Source organism: Pseudochaenichthys georgianus, chromosome 15 (genome assembly GCF_902827115.2).
Source record: "Pseudochaenichthys georgianus chromosome 15, fPseGeo1.2, whole genome shotgun sequence".
In the NCBI taxonomy this organism is placed as follows: domain Eukaryota; kingdom Metazoa; phylum Chordata; class Actinopteri; order Perciformes; family Channichthyidae; genus Pseudochaenichthys; species Pseudochaenichthys georgianus.
The window spans coordinates 18141616-18161393 of record NC_047517.1 but is presented as its reverse complement, the minus strand read 5'-3'; the positions used below and the strand labels follow the sequence as shown (position 1 = coordinate 18161393).

Below are 19778 nucleotides of genomic sequence, written 5' to 3'. Positions count from 1 at the left end.
TCCGGCAGCTCAGAAAGAGAAACAGGGGCCGACGGCTGAGACCTTCTGGAAATGATAAAAGGCTTCAGCAATTCCTTGAACCTTTCAGGCCCTCTGACAGCCTGCTAACAGAATGTATTACCCCCTGGCCAAATGGAGCTCAATCAGAGCCTGGACGCCTGGCAGCATTAACTGCTGAAGTCATCTGCCTGACTTTGCTACAATAGTATTCACCGCTTTGAAACTTAAAACAACAATGCACTCTCTGAAACCTCATTTCCATTCCAATATGCGCTATTTTACCATTTTCACTAACACTGTTCACCATATACACTGCCCTAACCTTGATTAGTTGAGAATAAACAGTAATACCAGTAACACAATGTTCTGGTCTCAGTGACTCTTAGCATGAGTAACATATCAATCCAGGCGTTAGAGCCGGCACACGCCTGCACTCTGGCACCTAATTCACATGAAAGTACATCGACAGCATCACTTTGCGAACAATGGCAATTCACACAGGTAGCTGTTATCATAAAAGTCAACAAAATACAAACTTTGTGAATATATAATATAATATATACATTTGTATAGGTCAAGATGTTAAACAATTGCCATGACATTTTAGGTATGTGTCAGGTGTCTGTGCACTAAACAGATTATTTGTCTGTTACATGATGCTGACAATTCAGAATGTCATGTCACCTTATCTCATTAGAATATGGATTTACATAATGTATTAAATTCATTAGCCTTATCCAACAGAGCAGTCTGTTTTTCACAGCTATTAATCTTTCATAAATTACAGTGTATTCATTTCACCCGAGATGCACCCTGCTTATTAGACTGTAATGTGTTTATGTGAGTGTTTACAAATACTGCATGAGGAAGGAAAAGCTATGCTTTAGGACTGCAGAATGCCAAAGAGGACCACGTTTCATGATATACTGCTTCTATACAGCTTTGGTGTGGGGCCATTAAGTCTATAGCTGAAAAATGGCCCCTCAGCATCAGCTGCAGTAGCAACAGGTAAAGTAATCTTTTAGCACCTGTCCTCCTCCGACTGTGTGTAGATTGTGAGCAGACTGCAGAAAATTACATAACCGCAGCACAAATCAAAGGCTTTCCTTCTCACCCCAATGATTCTATAACAGCAGCATTGGATATGTGACCTCTAATCATTACAGCACACAAATGTCATGAGTATAACGGCTAAACCAACATCAATTGAGACATTAACCTTGTGTTTCACTGGGACAGGGTATAGGAAAGAGCTGAAAAAACAATGTTGACTAAGAAAATGTTAGTCACTTGATTTCAACCAAAAGGAAGTCAAATCATCAGGAGTAGATGTCCGGTTTAACATTTGCCTCAATAACACTCATCACTTGTGCATTGCCTCAGGAAAATCACTTTGTGAGACTCAACAGTAGAGGGCAGCCAAGGACAATTTAAAAGCTGAGCTGCCTTCAAGCCGCAAACACCATCCAGCAGCTCCCAAAGGTCAAAGGGCAGATCCTTACCAGCATTGACTATGGCATCCACCTCCAAGACGGTAATATCTCCTTTGTAGAGAGATACTTTACTTCTTGGGCCTCCTCCATCCGTCAGCTCCTTCACCTCCTCTTTGTCATTGGCTAAAATAAAAAAAAAGATAACTTTAACTTATTGCATTAATGTAAGCACATTAACATGATTTCTTCCTAGTAGAGTAATACGGAGTAGTTTCATGAATGGCTTTTAAAAGACACAATCATAAGTTAAACAGGCAAGTGTTGATGAAGAAATAAAGACACAATGCATCCATTATTCCCATTTCATTTATAAAATAAATTCATTTAAATACAAGAGTGGACATTAATGTACGTACTGTAATATCATTTGAGCACCATGGATTTTCAATCAAAAGATGAATATTTGTAGTCACCTTTGTCCTATTCCTTATTTCATATAGTACACTTGTTAATGATGTGATGCAGTGTTTGATCATTTCTATGAAATAGTCAATGAAAAGGATTAAAAGCCTGAAAAGTTTGGACAGGACTATTTTGTAGAGTAACCTCCTTTCAGAGTCGAGCCAAGAAATGTTAATAACCAAGGAGCTGTGAATCAGCAATTCTGTTTCATACTGCTTCTCAGGGGAAATACATCAGCTAAGATCCTCCCAGACTGCCCTCAAACGTTATTATACATTGTTTAAATTTAGAAAACACACCACAGCAGTTGTGTGAATATCACCAAGCACTCCTAAACAAAGTAGCATCAACTTCCCTGAACATCAATTGATGACTATGTCTAAAAATGTTATTTAAAAAAGGCAGATATGATTAAAAAATATATATTGCTGCTGAATATCAAAGCATGCTGCTACTTAAACAAAAAAATGGAACCCTGTTTTCTGAAACGTTATCAGGTGTGCTTGTTGTTTTCAAGATTAAACCTGTAAAACAGTTCTAGAACAAGCCATAATGCTAATGGCTGTTATTGAGTTACAGTAGCTACTACTAAAGTAACTTTGTAGCATCTCTAGCTATTTTTTAGAACGAATATTCAAGAACATTCTGTAAATCCTATGAAACTTACTTTTCTCTACACACTGGAACAACAACTTGAGCATTTATTGGTTTGTGGATGTTCTTAAGCTCTGTTATTGTTGGTTGACAACTAACATTGCCAGAGCTTTAATTAAAAAGAGTGTTTCTCTCGGTTTTATTTATCGATTCTCTGTGGTTTTTGCATAGTTTATCACACATTTACAAATCAAATTTCCCCCAGCATCCACATTTTATCCAAAGGGTTTACATTGATGTGAAACCTTTTGTTCCAATACATCAATCTTGGTGGCGTCTAGGTCTTTTTCTTTTTGAGATGGCTTTACTTACTGAGAAATCATGTTTAAAATGGTGCTTAGTGTAGTTCATTTTGTCTGTCAAAAAAAGTTAAAGTTCATAAAGGTAAGAAAATGATAATTTAATAGTTTATACTGAATGTCTGATCAAATAGACTATAGTCAAATTCAAATGTTAGGAAGACATTAACAACATTTGCATATGGGGAAAAATGTATTGTTGTGCTTTCTCTATATTTCCATATAAGTATAAGTATATATACACACACACACACACACAATACAAGTATGGATAAATGTGCAATAATGGGCAAAATACTTTAAAAAAAAAAAAACAGTGAACCTAGCCACCAGAATGATTGAATACTCATAGGTTTCTGCTTGGCAGTGTCAACAGAGCCGTAATGCATTTTATCAGCCACACCCAGCTCAGCAACAACAAGCAGTCCTTCTTACGTCTAGTTTCCTCCCTCCAGGCTGGGATCTTGTCCAAAGATATAAAATCTTGACGACGATACTCCTTGCGTCTCTCCTCTCGATCTAGACGGAGCAGTCTCTCTGTGGATGAAAGAAACAATATATTCAAGAGAGAAAAAAGCTGGACCAAATGAAGAATTAAAGAGATAGAGGGAAATAGACTTGGTACTTGCACCGACAGCTATTAAAAAATGAAATGTATTTTCAGAAATGGTCACAAATTAACTGCAACCTTCGGTGTCTTTATTTTTTTATGTCCTACCAAAGTTTTCCAGCATTATTCCTTGACTTTAACGGACCACCACCAACAGGACAGTTGCTGCTCCAGCTCCACACCTTCCTGGCTCTCTAAAATACCTCGATGAAAAATGTGACCTCTAATGAAGTGATATCTAATAATGTGATCGCATTCCCTTTCAACTCTCTTAGTCCAAGTTCACAATGAGCAATGAAAGAGGACCCCTGGAGATAGTTAATCATTTGAGTGTGGCTCAAACGCTCTTCAGTAGTGTTGCTGCTTGCCGTCTGAGGGTTCTGAAAACAAGTATTCTAGTTAGATGACAGTCTAGCTAACTTACTACATCAGTGGCTCTCAGCCATGGAGTGGATTCTCTTGTTCAAATCAGCGCTACCTGTTGATTTAACTCATTAGTTCTAATTCTTTTTTGGATGTGGTTGTGTTAAATTGAAACTGCGTGTTTGTTATAGTAAAACTGTGCATACAGTACCCTTGCGTCTCAAAGGTAATCTCAAATGAGAACCACTGCACTATGTAACCCCGTTACTAAGCTTCTGCCTATTCTAAACTGTGTGAAAATGGTACTGCTCTGCACCTGCATTAAGTTGTATGTGACTTAGTTTATTATCCATCGTTGGCTAACAAACCTAAGAGTGAGACTTTCAAACTGTGTCCATAACGAATGGATCTACAGTATATTGATACATTGACTTTGTCAGAACTACCAACAATTCAAACATTTTAATAGAACTGTGAACCGCCACCAAAACTCCTAATTGTGACACACAACTCTAACCATCCATGTTCATTCATGAATGACCCTTATGAAATGCTTCAGGTGAAGTAGAATCCAGACATATGTCTCTTCTAGTCAGGAGTCGTTTACAGCCCAAACCAGAATAGTGTCTCTTTTACATCAACATGAGAATTGTTTTTGTTCTTGGGGGTATAACAGTTACAACTAGCACATGAACATGATCAGATCTTCCTCCCAATGAATGCTGGATGTCTGGCCATATCTGCACAAGTATATATACAACAAGGGATGGATCAGACAAAGACATTTTATTTCCCAGGTGTAAAGACAGAAAATGAAAAATGCCAAATGCAGATAACATGGTTAGCTTGCACTGCTAGGTTTCTATATGGAAGTATGTTTAGTGAATATACTGTATGTATAGTTTAGTTTTATATTGCATTACTAGAATAACCTACATTCATGCTAGTATATTTGTTTATGTTAAACAGGAATAAAATATATTTCAAAATACAATAGTGATACATATTGTGATGCTAACCATTCTTACAATATTAAGTCATTGTTGGATTTGGACACGTGTAGAAAGTGTTGTGGTTGCATGAGTTTGTTTGGTTTTAAGATGAACTACTGCTGAGCGGAACAGTTTTGAAAAAATGAACTCGATATAAAGAAATATGTTCCCAATTCTAACTTTTAAGCCATCTCTCGTTAGCTAAGCTGCTGTGTCACAAGTTTGAGTCATTCTTGTTATCCCGTTTTGATTTGAAATAAATTCCAACATAAGTGGCAGCTTCCTAATGTTTCTCAAAACAACAATGGCCTGTTCTGAAAAAAAAAGTATCATCCTTAGTTCATGCCTCCTAAAACCTCCCCTCTATGAAACAGTTTAAGCAACTGGATTGGAAACAACAGTACACAGAAAAATCCTAATAAATTAGGCTCTCTAAAGCAAAATGTTGACATCTAAGCTTTGATGCTTTCATATACAGTGGGGCAAAAAAGTATTTAGTCAGCCACCAATTGTGCAAGTTCTCCAACTTAAAAAGATGAGAGGCCTGTAATTTTCATCCGGTACACTTCAACCATGAGAGACAGAATGGGGGGAAAGAATCCAGGAAATCACATTGTAGGATTTTTAATGAATTAATTGGTAAATTCCTCGGTAAAATAAGTATTTGGTCACCTACAAACAAACAAGATTTCTGGCTCTCACAGACCTGTAACTTCTTCTTTAAGAGCCTCCTCTGTCCTCCACTCGTTAACTGTATTAATGGCACCTGTTTGAACTCGTTATCAGTATAAAAGACACCTGTCCACAACCTCAAACAGTCACACTCCAAACTCCACTATAGCCAAGACCAAAGAGCTGTCAAAGGACACCAGAAACAAAATTGTAGACCTGCACCAGGCTGGGAAGACAGCATCTGCAATAGGTAAGCAGCTTGGTGTGAAGAAATCAACTGCGGGAGCAATTATTAGAAAATGGAAGACATACAAGACCACTGATAATCTCCCTCGATCTGGGGCTCCACGCAAGATCTCACCCTGTGGGGTCAAAATGATCACAAGAACGGTGAGCAACAATCCCAGAAGCACACGGGGGGGGACCTAGTCAATGACCTGCAGAGAGCTGGGACCAAAGTAACAAAGGCTACCATCAGTAACACACTACGCCGCCAGGGACTCAACTCCTGTAGTGCCAGACGTGTCCCCCTGCTTAAGCCAGTACATGTCCAGGCCCGTCTGAAGTTTGCTAGAGAGCATTTAGATGATCCAGAAGAGGATTGGGAGAATGTCATATGGTCAGATGAAACCAAAATAGAACTTTTTGGTAAAAACTCAACTAGACGTGTTTGGAGGAGAAAGAATGCTGAGTTGCATCCAAAGAACACCATACCTACTGTGAAACATGGGGGTGGACACATCATGCTTTGGGGCTGTTTTTCTGCAAAGGGACCAGGACGACTGATCCGTGTAAAGGAAAGAATGAATGGGGTCATGTATCGTGAGATTTTGAGTGACAACCTCCTTCCATCAGCAAGGGCATTGAAGATGAAACGTGGCTGGGTCTTTCAGCATGACAATGATCCCAAACACACCGCCCGGGCAACGAAGGAGTGGCTTTGTAAGAAGCATTTCAAGGTCCTGGAGTGGCCTAGCCAGTCTCCAGATCTCAACCCCATAGAAAATCTTTGGAGGGAGTTGAAAGTCCGTGTTGCCCAGCGACAGCCCCAAAACATCACTGCTCTAGAGGAGATCTGCATGGAGGAATGGGCCAAAATACCAGCAACAGTGTGTGAAAACCTTGTGAAGACTTACAGAAAACGTTTGACCTCTGTCCTTGCCAACAAAGGGTATATAACAAAGTATTGAGCTTTTGTTATTGACCAAATACTTATTTTCCACCATAATTTGCAAATATATTCTTTAAAAATCAGACAATGTGATTTTCTGGATTTTTTTTTTCTCATTTTGTCTCATAGTTGAGGTATACCTAGGATGAAAATTACAGGCCTCTCTTATCTTTTTAACTGGGAGAACTTACACAATTGGTGGCTGACTAAATACTTTTTTGCCCCACTGTATAATAACAACAGAGACTTATAATCTTCCTCTAAATATTAAGGCAGTCGATGCGGACCAAGTTATGAAGAGAAATAGAAGGATCCTAAGTGGATCTTATGGCAACATACTGCAGTATATCACGCTATAATTAAAAGGTATTCCTGCATTTAGGGATATCCATTCTATCTCTAATGTATTTTCTCTCCCTCTTGCCCACTCCTGCCATTCCCAAGGTTGCTTTTATTCTACATGGATGAATAAAGAGGCAGTTCTTCTGAGGTTGAACACAGCAAAGCTCTCTGGAGTTAAGCGCTTTGTCACTCTGCTGAACAAATCGCTGTTGAAGAAAGCCCAAAGCTTGGATAGGATGCCATGAGAACAGTCTGGGTTCAAAATGTGCTTTATTAAATATGAGTAACACAATTGTGTTCCCGGGGGAATAACTGCTAAGTGCCATCTTTTTTTTCTTCTGTACTTGGTGAGTACTGGATGGGATGGCCCTTCACTCATCACCACCACAAAAATAATAGTGATAACAAATACAATTAGATGCGTCTAATTCCATCTCACTTAATGTAGCTTTTTACTATTTATATCCAATGTTATGTTTCTTATTTAGTTTGGTTTGTTTAAAAAAGTTATCCAAATTCAGAATAGACAGCATCCTGCAACCCTGTATGTTTTAGCCAATTTTTAAATAATGTTCATTTTACCAACTCAATTTAGTAGTGCTTCTCGCACCAACAGACAAACTCAACAAACTAGTTAAAAAATAATAACATTAAATTCCTTACATTTCAGAGTTTCTCCTATTCACATTTTGACTAGCCTTGATCTCGATGCAATTTGAGCTAGAGGGGTGTATGCTCAGAATATGAAATCTGACTTACTTTGATGTTCATTACATGCTGCTACCTGCTCAAACTGGAAATGGTTAGCCAAGATTAATTATTACCTTTGCTCAGAGAATTTAAATGACCATGATAGAAATGTTCCCATACATTTATAAAAAAAAAATAAAAAATGTTTAAAAAAAGCTTGTGAGTGAACAGGTTTGAAAGTGAGACGACTCAACTGCTGCAGTATTTCACATGAAAAACTAGCCGGCATCAAAACTATTTGAATCACTAACTCCTCAAAAATATCAGCAATAATTAGAAACAATTCAAGTTCATAATTGAGGCTACAACAATTCTGAACAGAAGCCAGGGCTGGATATTGTCTGAATCAGTAGTTCACTTCAGCAAGTGTAATATTATGGAATACAGTTCGATAAAGTTGAAATACATTGTCATGTACTGTAGGACCACAGGTGGAATGAATAATCTTAATGATGGCTGCTAGTAGAAAGGCCCTTGTGTGGCATAAATGAAATTGAGCTCTCCCTAATTAGTCTGATAACACCTGTGCTGAACCTACTGGGACAAGTGAACACGTCTACAATGAGAAAAGCTCCACTGTGTCAAGAATAAAATATCATCAATATATATATATCATATATATATATAGTTAGCATAAATTCCTTGAGAACAACAGGTATATCCTGTTCATGTTTCTGAAACTGAAGTCAAGGAAGCGAGTCTCAGTGTTATGTGTCATGACTAATGGGCAACTTTCACTTTCAGTTCGAAAGAAATGATTAAGCACGTCTTAAACCTTTATACGTTATGTGTCTTTGTTTTGCTACGGCGTGTCTGCTGCTACAGGAATATGATGTAGCAGAGAAGTAGAGGGAGCTACTGTTGGTGTATCACACAGGTGGAAGGCAGGATATGTTAGTTATGAGTAGTCTAAGAGGCAAAAATATGCGGGAGCCTTACGTTTAAGGTAATAATCAGGCAAGAAGGACTATGTGAACAGTGTTGCTGCGAATGTCAAACATGCATTACGGCAGCTAAACAGAGGCGCACATCATTATAACATCTGTACAGTGACCGTGTTTTGTCCACCGGATAGTCTAGATAGTAAAGTAGTGTCACGGCAACACGGAGAAGACAGAAAGAGTGGCTGTCCATTTACTGGCATGGTTGAATTCATGCTGTCTGCCATAGAGATGATGATAGCCCCATTCTCCCCAAAACATGCCTTACCTTTTTCAGTCTTCCAGTCCTTTTTCTTTTTGCTCATGCTGCCGGAATGGTTTGACTTCGAATGGTTGTTTTTTGAGTGTGACAACCCCAGGCTCACAGTGAACAGTGCTCAGGGGAAAAACTGGAATGTAAAGTGAAACAGCCTCTGGACGGTTGTCTCACCTGTGAAGCTGTCAAATTGCTATGGACCTCAGCCGGTTCAACCTACCGTGAGTGCGCCGTAAATTATGTGTACGAATTCCGGCTTAATGATTGGATGTGGAAAACGGGGAAGTGGGCACGCGATTGGTCTGGCCAATGAGTCAATCATATAAGGTCCGCGCGCAGGGGAGGCAGGGTAGGTTGTTTCCGGCGGTGCATCCTCCTGGCGTGTGAGGTGTTTGGCTAGTAACGCCGGGCCACTCGGATGTAAACTGCACAGAGTTGAGTCTGCTTTGAGTCACTGCACAGTCCTGTAAATAAATACAAATATATTTTCTTTATATTAGGTTTGTTTTTAGGCTATAAAACTGTATTTTTAGCAGTATTTTGAGTAAAAATGTGGTCACATTGCAGAGAATAGTGTAGGATGCAAGTTCATACAGTGATATTATAATAACATACTAGAATCTCTTAAATCGGTCTATTCCTTTGGTTAATCCTTGTGTTATATTAAACTGTAATGCTAAAGTAGGTTTAGTTGCATGATATAGATTTGAATGATGGTGAAATACTTTGCATTTTGGCAACACAGGCACAGTTTTGAGAATAATTTTGGCAATTAGTATCTGAATGATCTATTATTATGACATTTTAATAGTCGTCACCAAAAAAACTAAAGGACATAGATGCATGGTAACCTAGCCCCTTGTTCGTGGCAGAGGACAGATTCTCGCAGGATAGACAAGATATGACCAGTAAGTCCAGGCTGTCATAGAGGCTGGTTCCAGAGACCACCGTCTGTCATGTGTTGTGGTAGCTCTGCTCTGGTCCAGACCCATCTGCTCCTGAGCCCGCTGACATTATCTGACAGTGGAAAATGTCTTTCATCTAAGCTGTACTCTGATCCAGATCCAGATTTTGTAAAAAAATAGGGTTCTTTCACTGAAATACATCCAGATTTAATGTCAACAGTACAGCTGGGTGAAAATGCTTTTCTTAAACACAATTATAACACTTATAGCAAAAGGACAGTATAGTTGGAAGCTAAGTTCCTTCTCCATTTATCATATCTAAAACTCAAATAACCAATGAAAGTGACTTGTGTTTCCCAGGACCAGGATTGTAAAATTGTCTTACAGTGTTGATGTTTCATATTACAGTCAAATTAAAGATATGTATCTCCTTGAGCTGCTTCCCTTTTTAGGATATGAAGACAAATTAATTAGCTCTCACATCTGGCACAGAAATACCTAATGTATCCTTGTAATATATTAATTAGTTTCCACTATCTATTATGGATTTTCAAAATATTAGCATATTATACAATTTCGGTTCTAATTAAAACAACAATGAGGCAGCTGCAGAATTGTTTAAGCAAGAGCCCTGGAAATAGTAAATAACAAGTATATTTATTTATCCTATATTCAAACAAAGATTAGATTTGAATGAAGTAGCTATTGCAGTCTTACATCTGTAACATTCACCTTAAACCACTAGATGGGGATCTTGTAACCTTATTAACAGCAGTACTCAAAGTAATTATGTGGAAGAAAGCCATGAGTAATGGTCAGAGTTGCCATTAAATACTCTGAAAGAGGATTGGGATTTCTAAACTAAATTTAGCCAATAAAGTTAGTTTAGATGTTTCATTGAGGCATGTAGGGATTGCTGCTTTTAGACAAACTTGCTATAGATAATCTCACGCTCTCTCAGATCTTTATATCTAAAAATGGAGGGCAAATTAAAAAGGAGACAGGATTCAACCACAGGATTCACATTGAGGCTGCTTCTGTCAGCAAGCCTCCCACCTTGGTCAAGTGTCTTTATAGAACATGTAAATGTAAACATTGTGTAGCCCTGACCTCTGACCTTTTTGTTTTGACCTTTCAAATAAGGCATGCTATATTTATACTTGTCTTGAGCAGACTTAAAAAGTCAAGCATTCCTTTTTTCGCAATCAAATTGTTATAAGATTATAGCCCCTACATTTACTCACTCACAGGTGTTTTCACTTATGTTGCCTTATTAGAACTCATCTCACCTGTTTATATTGTTGCACCTATTACAATGTAATCAATCTTATTGATCCACAGAGTTTTGTGACATAATATTATTTCAAGCTCTCGCCTGACTAGATGTCTAATCATCCAGTAATTGAAAACACCTGTGAGAGTGTCATGAGAAATGGGCTTTTTGTTACAAATAACTAAAGTGTTACAGTGGACTTTACAGGCTTTTTGTTTATTTAACTCTGTGATTTAAATAATGACATACATTGTATTTAGTTTTTTCTAGATACTGCATGTAAGTATTTGATCATTGTTGTTCAGTCATTGTTCAACAGGTGTAATGCAGACAACATGCTGTCTGATGAGGAGAAATCATATAAAACTAAGCGGGCTGTTCACAGTGACTGGCTGATTGTTCAGGGCAGAATCTGTACACTGCAAAGATTCAAGGATCTATTTGTGTAAGAGTGCGTAGGCGATTGTTATTGTCATGGTTACAGCACAAGGAGATTAGGCTGCACCTACAAGTGACTAGCAAGAACACTGCATCGCCTAATCATAGCAACATAATTACAGCAGGCAACACAATTATCTACAGAGAAATGGACAAAATTACCCGTAACTAAAAGTGAGCCCAGGGGCTAAGGGAATCATAATTATAGCAATTGTTGTTTATACGTGTTCTTATGTCAATATCAGTAAATCCTTTGATGGCTTTTTAGTTACGATTTGGTTTGGTAAGTGTCTAAAGGGATTACCATCATGTCTGTTCTCAGTTGTTGCTTAATAATAAAACACATGATTTGTTTGGCATAGTAAATGGTGGATTTAGAGTCATAGCTCAAGCCTGTGATGATGTAGACTAAATACTTCTAATGAATAATAGGCTTAAGACATTTATCTTCACTATTGAGGCGTTCAATGGAGGACTTACACGTGTTACTGTTTTTCATATCTTGCCAATGACAATAGGAGTTCTATAAATGAAAGCTTCAGATCAGGTTTGACAATGTGAATATATAGAGTGCATGTTAAAGCCTGTAGCAGGTCTGTAATGGGGATTTCTGGGAGAGAAAAATATTCCTCAACCACATTGCATACTGACACATTTTAAACTGAGCACGATTTTTCACATTCATTTGTAAAAATACTTCTTAAGAAGTTTGAATGTAAAGTCATTAGAGATGGAAACAGTTTTTAAGTACTCCTGCACTGAGATCTGTGCTGTGATCACTGAGTGCTTTCTTTGACAAAATGCCAACTCTGAACATGAAAACACTACAGTTTGGTGGGTTTTGTGGGTTCTTTTCAACCTTCTCGATCAAACATGTGTCTGCCCATATCATCCATTGTGTGCTGTCTTATGTTATGTTCATCTGTCTCACAGATGTGAATAGCGACTTACTACTCTGATGAAAGGAGCCAAAATCCTTGTGGAAGTATACCTCGATAGAGTCTAACTCATTAGTGTGAAGACTACGCCTCTTTACATTAATTATGGTTGTTTCCATTAAGTATTGTCAGTACTTGAAAAACTCATACATTCTGCCTCATACATTCGATTTAAATAGTTGATAAAGTGTGCATTGTAACCCTGACCACTCCTGAAATGTGAACAGAACACTAATACTAACCTTTCTTCTTAAAACTCCTCTTGTGTGTTAGGATGAATAGGCTTCTGCCCTGTACTGTATCTCATAATAAATATTTTAGTTTCATAACTCTATTTTCCTTCAATATTTATTTCTATATGTTTGGCCTCAAGTTGTATTCATGATAACTAGTATGTTTTGTTGCAGATAAAGATTGCCTCTAGTCTTCAATTTAGCTGTAAGAGTGATTTGTCATGATATGCAATGAGATGCACTGATGTGAATATAGTGGTTAACTTAGTGGTTCTTTGTTTAGTCTACATCCCTAGAATTGGTTTGGGGTTGGATTAAAAAAGCATCATACTTTTCCTGCAGGATTCCTGTGGCTTAGCTTTGGCTAAATGTGTCGCAACGGCTCCCTCTGTTTATTTTTACTTTATTTGATAAAGCCCCTTTCAGCGTGTCTTCTGCCTACTCAAAGCAGCAGGAATTCTTTCCTGATCGCTGGCTGAACCCATGTTGAATATATTGTGGATAGATGTTCAACATGTTCAGATGTTCAAAGCACATGCACTAAAGTTACCTAAACTGTTATGGCTTCTATGTATCAACAGTTTTCTTTGCAGGATAATTCTGTTTATACTAAGTTTTTATGTTATTCTGTATTTGTTCCTGCTCATTAATTCCTTTATATATAATTCTATGTTTAAATGTTGCAATTGCTCAGTTTCAGGGAGCTGTATGTTTTTATTGAATGTTTAAAAAGCACCACTCCAAATCTATGTTGATGGAGTAGATTTGTCTTGTGGCAGTGATATTTTTATTTTATATTTTTGATAAGTTAATGTTGGTTAATAGTGATTGTATTGTTTTACAGAACAGCAGACCCATGGGTTACTATTCACTCATACTTTAATATTGTTTTCAATAGAGCAACAATTACCATTCCAGTCATGCCACTGTTACATTTTTTATTATGACTGATGAGATTTTATTTTTTATTATGACAGCTGACATTGTGCTTATTGAGTATCCAGACTTAAAGGTTCAGTGTGTAGTATTTGGGGTTTTATATGTTATCTTTTAGCAAAAATTATATTTAATGTTGACAAAATAAAGTTTAATTGTATTGTATTTTAGTTGTGTGATTTGTGCTCAATGTATATTAAATGCATAGATTATTACATTTTTTTAGGTAACATTTTTCAAAAGTAAATGAGTAACAATTACATAATTAAAGTGAGTAATATAACTTCAAACAAATGAGTAATTCAAAAATGTAAACAGAAAGAATATGATAAAATCTACTTATTTACTTCATAACAGTAACTATTACAGATATATAAGATTTACTTAATAATTTGATAACAGTGATGTTCCTGTCCGTGAAGAAAATAATTAGACTTTACTTAATTAGTTAAAATAAATATAACGTGTAACTTGAAAATTATTATGTAAGATTTACTTAATATCTTCACAAATGTTACGTCTGGTGATAAGTACATTTGACTTGATACTGGAAAGTAAGTGCTACTTGATATTACAGCAGTATAATATACTTAAAAAATGTGAGTGCAAATACTTCCTAGGATTTAATCAAGTAGATCCTACAAGTCGTTTCTTTCAGAGTTGAGCCTGCAGAAGTTTAGATTCCTGACCCTTTTTTTCTGGATGTGACTTCCAATCCCTATAAAACCACAATACAACACAATAACCAAATCATTCAGTAGCAGTCTGGTGAATAATTAAACAACTTTTCCTGTCTCATAATATCAGCTTTATAGCAACCAAAATTAATAAATGTTGATGTATTTGTTTTTAAAAGTCATCGGGCTCTAAAAATGGTATACTGTTGCTCAGAAAAAGCCAGTGTGAGTCTCAATCTGTGTCAAGATGAAGAAGATCAGAAGGCCTCATATATATAATGTCAGTAGTCTGTGTACTCACAGATAACACATCTATAAAACTGCCTGCCACCATCAAGTGCAGCAAAAAGAAGTTCACTCCGAGATTTCAAAGCATTCAGTACGAAAGCAAGCACCACAGGCGAGCTGGCCCCTCTTCAACACTCTGCTCTGGTCCCATGCTCTCATCACATTAATTTCTCAACAGCACTCTTTCATCTCGGTTGACTTGATCCAAAGAAAACAACATTACACTGCAGTGCACTTTATGATTAAAGAATGTACATACCACTTCTACTTGGAACATAAAAAGTGCCTGTTTCAGATCATGATATCGGTATGGTGTTGAATGAGTTATGAGCTGAACATATCATTTTGTTTAAATATCTGTACATTTTAGGGATGTAACGATACCAAAAACCCACGGTACGATAATATCAAGATAACAAGTCCACGGTACAATATTTATCGCGATATTAAAAAATAAATAAAGAATTATTTTAAACATTTATTTTGACATTTATTTATATTTTACTTGAACAAATTAATCTGATTTGTACAGCATTTTAGTAGGATAGTAGTATTTTAAAGTCTACAAAATATAATAATCAGACCCTGCAATAAAATAAATCAAGTTTCACTTTAGTTTTTCAAGTAACTCAACTCAAACTCACTAACTCAGCATCATCAGACAGGTTATTTTTTAGGAATATGAGCATGTCCACATTTCCAGGTAGAAGCTGGGATGTTTGGGCATTTACAATATCCCCTGCTGTGGAAAAAACTCTCTTGCTTGGTACTGATGTTGCTGGGACAGAGAGATATGCTTTGGCCATGGGTGACAGCAGTGGGTAAAACTGTGCATTGTCTCTCCACCACTTCAAAACAATACAGTTTTTGCCAAGAAGGTGAGACTTATTGACAGGGCGAGATATACTGTTGGTACTGTTGTGCACCGACAGAAATGTTAAGAGAGTTTCATTTTTATGTTGTTTTATGGTTGTTTTGTCACTCACCATTTACCTGTCATTCCAGGTTTCCTGATTGTCCACCTCTTGTGTGTCTCCCGTGCTCATCAGCACCAGCTCCGCCCCTGATTGTCCCCGCCTGTGTCTTTTTATCCTGTGTTTAAATTCCCAAGTCTCCCATGTGTTCTTCGTCAGTTCGTCATGTCTCTTAGGTCAGATCTATGCTCTCCTTGAAACCATGATGTTTTTGTTCCTCACTACGTGAGCGATTTTCTTTTGTTCACCTTTCGTCATCTCATCAAGAGATTAGAAAGTGTTTATTTTGTGTTCATCTACTTGAAAATAAAGTATCTTACTAATACTTTACCTTAGTGATGGTGAGATGAAGCCTTATGAAGCTTTGAAGCTTTCCAGCCAATTGGTTCACAAAAGGGTTCATCTCATGAGGCTTAAAAATGGGCTTCATTTGAACACAAACCACACACTTGGTCAAAGTGTGTAAAACAGGCAGATTGGACATCTCAACAGTGTGCTCTATCTCATACCGAGTTCCCATTGAGTAAAGCCTCTAAACAACGAACATAAAATAAAATCATATTTTCATGTTAACAATATTGTATTTATTCCAGTTTAATGATTGTGATTGAAAAGCCTAAGGAGGCTGGTAAACATTGCAAAGAGGGATTTGTATTCCTTAATAATCTTCATAAACTATTATAAATCTATTCATAAACTTAACCATGTTGTAGCCTGAGAAAGGCTAAACCATATCAAATAATTTATTAACTACATTATCTCATTTAGCTGTAGCTTTTATAAACAACAACAAAAACGTATTGTTCAGTCGTTGAAGCAGGGACCCTGCGGTCATGAGTCAACTGCTTTCCAGCTGAGCCACAGCACACACACTAAAGCTCCCTGAAAACACTGCAACATATTTATTCCTGTATTTATTCATTTATTTATTCATGTTTTTATTCCTACATTTATTTATGCTTGTATCTATTTATACTTATGACATGTTCCGACCTCTATATAAGTGAGGGTCTGAGCTCTCTTGATTCCATCGTGTCACCGGGCCCGGGTACAGGAGGGGTAATATGGTTCTTATTATACATCCGTATTATGAGCGTTGTGGTTCAACGGTTCAACCCATAGATATATATAAACACTAGATGGCTCATGGGAGATTTTCCAGCGTAGCTGACCGGCCGCCATCTTGCCACAGTCAACAGTTACTCTGATTCGCGTTATGGTAGCTGTTGTAAGGCAAGTGATCTGCACAAAAATACTCTTAACTCTCTGAAATCTTGACTGATTTACAAACGGTTTGGTTTATTAGAAACATTATTAGCATGGCTATGATACAGGATGCTTGGACATGTTGAAATTGCAGCTTTTCTTTGTGTATCACTATGTGGTTGTATTTATTAGCTGGCTAATAACAAGATGCTGTGATTGAGACCTAGTATTACAAAGTTCACCCAGCAACTTTACACCAGTGGGAGAGGCAGAACTGCTCTTTCTTTCAACACAACTTAAGTTACACATGATTTCTTCCAAGTGGTTTGGCTTGTTAAAAACATCTTGCATTATGATACAGGAATTTGCTGGCTTTGTGTTTACAGAAGTACCTGACTATGCCGGACTTTTGTGCAGCCTACGGATGCTCCAATCGCCGCTGTCTGCAAACAAGAATCCGTGGGATCACCACATATGTTTATGTTTGCTCAGTCTAATAAACCCATAACATGGTTGTGAAAGAATACCAAAGCTGAGGCTGGACGATGATTGATTGTTGGTGTGCCATGTGTCACCGTGTGTCTTATTGGTGTTGTGTTATACTGTATTTTATTGTGTGCAGCTGGTCCTTATCTCCAAGACACATTTAAAACAAATAACCTTGAACCTTGAAGCCCCATCTCTCCCCACCTGCTCCTGCTTCCTACATCCCCTCCACACCACACCAAGTTGTTCTTCTTAATAATAATAATAATAATACATTTATTTTGGGGGGCCGCCTTTCATAACACCCAAGGACACCTTACAGGGGCATAGGGGCAATATAGGGAACAATTTAAACAGTGGATGTTGTGATATATCAGCTGGGGTGAGACAAGACAAACCACAAATGGACTACAGAAGGACACATGGTACAGTTTATATTATTCTTGGTCTTTTTTCAATCACATATTTCAAAGGTTCTGGATTTGTTTACAAATCTAGAAACTAAATACAAAACTAGGATGATATGAAGATCTCATGTCAAAAATAATTGTGATAAATTAGACAGAACTGGCCTGTCTGTGAGCACATGTTATGTTGGTTTGGTTCTTCTGATAAAGGTGTGAATATCTAAATAATATACCAACATATGCTATTGTCATTAGTTGTGTCCCTGTTCTTCAAGCTAAGGCATTGCTAAATTAACAACTCTTGGCTTACAGAGTGGTATCATGAGACCGAATTTTATATATAAAATATAAATGTATTTTAATTTTATAATTTATTTATAATTTATTTTAAATATTAACAATATAATAAAATAAATGGAAATATATACACCGGCAAATATTTAAAGGTCACATGTCATGGCCATTTCCACTGATCATAATTCCATTGTTGAGGTCTACTAGAATAGATTTATACTGTGCAATTTTCCAAACTCACATTGGTTTCGCATACAGCATCTCTGTAAAGTATGTGTATTCACTCTCTGTCCTTAACGGCTTGTTGCAGCTCTTGCCCCCCCCTCCCTGTGAGCCCAGTGTGCTCCGATTGGTCGGGACCAGTCGGGACGTTGTGAATCGCGCTGAGCTCCGTGGAGGTGGGATTTCCTTGTTTAGTGATACACAGCGAAACACAGCCAAACTCACCCTGAGCACACACAAAGTCACAGCCGAAGTAAAAACAATAAGTGTGGCTTGATATTGAGTAAGAAAAAGGTTGATAAATGCTGTGAGAATGGGTCTGCAGAGAGAATTTCGCCGCGATCCCAACTGTCTGTTATCAGCCTGCAGCCAGGTAGGAGAGATCAGCAGAGCTGCCTGCACTGTGTGTGAGGAAGTCCGTGGATTGGTCAATTTGGACCAATCAGCAGGGGCTTAACGTAACGGCTCCGCGGACGTAACGTAACGGCTCCACGGATTGGTCCATTTCGTTCCGGGGACGACATGACATCATGATGTACCCGGAAGAATCAAATGGACAGTGACTATCTCCAACGAGGCGTTTTGGGGAGGTATTTTCTGTTTTAGAGTTTTACTCCCTACATGGTGTACTTTGAGGGTTTTGACTCTGCAGACCGTTTACATGCATAACAACCCTTCATAACACACAAGGGGACGGGCAATAACCGGAAAAGCATGACATGTCACCTTTAATATAAATACCTTGTGTGTGTGTGTGTGTGTGTGTGTGTGTGTGTGTGTGTGTGTGTGTGTGTGTGTGTGTGTGTGTGTGTGTGTGTGTGTGTGTGTGTGTGTGTGTGTGTGTGTGTGTGTGTGTGTGTGTGTGTGTGTGTGTGTGTGTGTGTGTGTGTGTGTGTGTGTGTGTGTGTGTGTGTGTGTGTGTGTGTGTGTGTGTGTGTGTGTGTGTGTGTGTGTGTGTGTGTGTGTGTGTGTGTGTGTGTGTGTGTGTGTGTGTGTGTGTGTGTATAGCTATTGCTTTATCTGATTAATGTTATTTTCATATGAAAGTCCATGATTATAAGTATGCAGTATGAGTATCATAACTACATCTTTGATGTTTATAAAAAACCAAACCGTTTGAAAATTGGTTGAAAATTGAGCAAGCTATGGTTATTTAAATAGTAAACCATAATGTTATGAATGAGAGAACTGCCTGTGGCAAGATGGCGGCCAAGTGGCAACGTCGGTCTCCATTGGCCAGCAGCGCGGGTGAGTCATCTAGTGTTTATATATATCTATGGTTCAACCGATCTGAATCGCTTCGTGAAGCAGTCACGTGGTATCGACAGGCAGCGAGGCTTCGTTTGTCATCGATGACGTCACTGGCCCAAAACGATACAAGCCTCGATACATGCTTCACAAAAAGCTTCGGGGATTACTCGACACACGCTTCGAAGCCTTGGCGCAATACGTAACATCCTTATACAGTCTATGGTAACATCACTACTTTACCTCTGTCTCCTGGGTCGTGCAATTGGGTCCTATACCTTGAGTTTCTGAGTTCGTAACAGGTACTT

At 37.9% G+C, this 19778-nt stretch overlaps 1 protein-coding gene across 3 annotated transcripts in view; it reads right to left on the bottom strand.

The window, feature by feature from the left end:
• macrod2 (mono-ADP ribosylhydrolase 2) overlaps positions 1 to 9189 on the bottom strand; it is a 453977-nt gene extending 444788 nt beyond the window's left edge. The window contains exons 1-3 of one of the 3 annotated variants that reach the window (XM_034101062.1): positions 8958 to 9189; positions 3284 to 3385; positions 1503 to 1616 (exon numbers count right to left, since the gene is read on the bottom strand). In XM_034101062.1, the coding sequence (XP_033956953.1) occupies positions 1503 to 1616; positions 3284 to 3385; positions 8958 to 8994 (253 nt within the window). In that variant the 5' untranslated portion in view covers positions 8995 to 9189. The remainder of the gene's footprint in view (positions 1 to 1502; positions 1617 to 3283; positions 3386 to 8957) is intronic. The other 2 variants (XM_034101061.1, XM_034101060.1) reach the window with 2 other exon arrangements.
• Between the last annotated feature and the right edge of the window lie 10589 nt (positions 9190 to 19778).